This window comes from Coffea eugenioides, chromosome 1, assembly GCF_003713205.1.
Source record: "Coffea eugenioides isolate CCC68of chromosome 1, Ceug_1.0, whole genome shotgun sequence".
Taxonomy (NCBI): domain Eukaryota; kingdom Viridiplantae; phylum Streptophyta; class Magnoliopsida; order Gentianales; family Rubiaceae; genus Coffea; species Coffea eugenioides.
In genome coordinates, this window is record NC_040035.1 from 10,569,286 (window position 1) to 10,571,540 (window position 2,255).

Below are 2,255 nucleotides of genomic sequence, written 5' to 3' on the forward strand. Positions count from 1 at the left end.
CACTCTCGTAATAAATGTAGAACTCAAAAAATTTCAACAAAAATATATAGGAGATATATTTGATAAAATTAATATATATATGAGGAGGCAATTTACACACATACAAGTATGTGTGGAAGAAAGAGGAATAAATATCAATAATATATTATTAATCACATAAAATAACAAAACTCTCAAATTTCACTTTTTTCAACTGATACAATAATAAGACTCCGTATTTATAAACTACTTAATTTGGTAAATAAATATGACAACCATAAGAAATTTTCAAATAAAATACTAATTCCTATATAATAAAACTATAATAACTTGATTCAAATAGAATTACTGAAATCTTAACTTTACTAAAAGATTGCTAAATAATAATATAGAAATTTTTATCTTTGAGACTTAATTTAATATGCCAACAATAAACCTCCGCGCCGGGAAACTAAAAGAAATTCTACATTAGGGGAAACATTAGCAGAAGAAAGAAAAAACTTTAGGGTGCAATCTAGTAACATGAGTGTTCGAGATGCACCAAGAAATTGAAGCATATAAAACTTTGATTGTCCAAAGAAGCACTAGTACTCGTCGGAGGTTTATTCAATACAGAAATCAAACATGGGGCACACGAATGAAACAGGTTCCAGTATCACACATTAAGACAAGGTGATTTGAGCTGAACAACGAAAATACAGAAATCTCTTGAGCTGAGCTCTTGGATAAGAGTGCTAGATTACTAGATTGAAGAAGTAGATGGAACCAATACAAAGTCCTCTGCTGGAAAGAAATGGCAAACAGGGGCAGTGCCCGGTTCGATACCAAGCACTCGGAAGGAAACGTGACCATGGCTCCATTGGGAGGTATCCATGTGACAAATTGCAATAGCTTCAACCCTATCACCATTCTCTCCAGATAGAACAGTCCTGTATAAACGATTATCACCCTGCTGATAGTGGCAATAGAAAACTATGAAAGGATATGGCATGGTGTGACAGCCGACCATCTTTGGAGTTGAAATTCGTTCAGGAGCTTCTGTGATTGTATAGTTCTGTAATCTAGCAGCATTAGATTTTGCAAGGTGATGCGTTGATAAAACTTCAATATTGGTACTCAATCCCAAGATCTTTCGTGCAAAATCTACCAATGACTCATAGGATGTGGCACAAGCCTTGGGTTCTCCCTTCATAGGCTTAGTCTCGCATGCTCGGAGTACAAGTTCCATCACTTGGGCCTTGCGAGATCCTTGAGGGAATGAAAAGTGTTGAAGAATCTGTGGGAGTTTTGCCAATGAAAAGGGGATAGCATCGGCTGGTTCTCTAGGCCAGAGAAAAGGAGAGGACAAAGGACTAGGATCTCCGTCAGGGAATAGGATACTCATTGTTTTGCCTAACTTGAGATCATCTAAAACGAAAAACACGGTTGTTCTTGGATCCATCTGATGCATCATGTGGGATGAGGAAAGAGAAGGATCATGCATTGACTTCTTTTCATGGACGTGAGCAACATGATGTGTCTTATCTTTTCGATGAGGATTATTAGCATCCATGCCGTGGAGCCTGATTGCATTAGTACCACTATCCTTGGCCTTGGGCATGATATCACAGGCTCCCTGTACAGGTTGTATAGTGTTGTAAGACAGCGAGAATTAAGTCCACAGAATATAAATCACAAAAAAACAATAAATTGTCAAAGTAACTTACCAGGACAATCAACAGATGAAGGAGGAGAACACAAGAAGCAAGTGCTTTGGAATCCATCAGTTGGTAGGTATTATTTCCCTTGCAAGTCCTCTTTTGAAGGTATTCACAAGACAAGAAGCAAATAATACATACATATGGATACAATGAAGCGTGCTCGAGGAACTGATTCTACTTTAACATATTATAATTACAATTTTACCCCTTGAAAATTACATCTTTATTTTCTAATGTAACGTCTCATCTTGACCCGTGTTTTTAAAATGAGTTTTTCGGAAAACTAGTTTTTATATTTGGAATTTATAGTAACAAACTCCAAAAATAGTCCCAAAATCACTACAAATACACACGATCTCAAATACACCTAACAAAAAATATATATAAAAAAAGAAACTACTAGCCATTTCTTCTTCCATTAACTACCTACCACCACCACTTCCCTCTCTCCACTGCCACCACCATTCCTCCCCCTTCCATCCTTCTTCCTTCTCCTCCTTACTTCCCTTCTTTCTCCCTCCTTCCCTCCCCTCCCCTCTCTCCACAAGAAAGCAAGTGGTACACCTATGAGTCATT

At 37.2% G+C, this 2,255-nt stretch overlaps 1 protein-coding gene across 1 annotated transcript; it reads right to left on the reverse strand.

The window, feature by feature from the left end:
- Nucleotides 1–515: 515 nt before the first annotated feature.
- LOC113777226 (BURP domain protein USPL1-like) lies at nucleotides 516–1,823 on the reverse strand. The gene is made up of 2 exons (XM_027322263.1): nucleotides 1,686–1,823; nucleotides 516–1,594 (listed from the first exon to the last, which is right to left on the reverse strand). Exons 1-2 carry the CDS (start codon nucleotides 1,740–1,742, stop codon nucleotides 722–724), a joined length of 930 nt encoding a protein of 309 aa, XP_027178064.1. The 5' UTR covers nucleotides 1,743–1,823; the 3' UTR covers nucleotides 516–721.
- Nucleotides 1,824–2,255: the final 432 nt, after the last annotated feature.

Bases quoted from the DNA above. Each gene is read 5' to 3' on its own strand.
- LOC113777226 (XM_027322263.1), bottom strand. From the start codon at position 1,742: ATGGATTCCAAAGCACTTGCTTCTTGTGTTCTCCTCCTTCATCTGTTG. The intron at 1,595-1,685 runs GTAAGTTACTTT...CAACCTGTACAG, and splicing joins TTCATCTGTTGATTGTCCTG to GGAGCCTGTGATATCATGCC.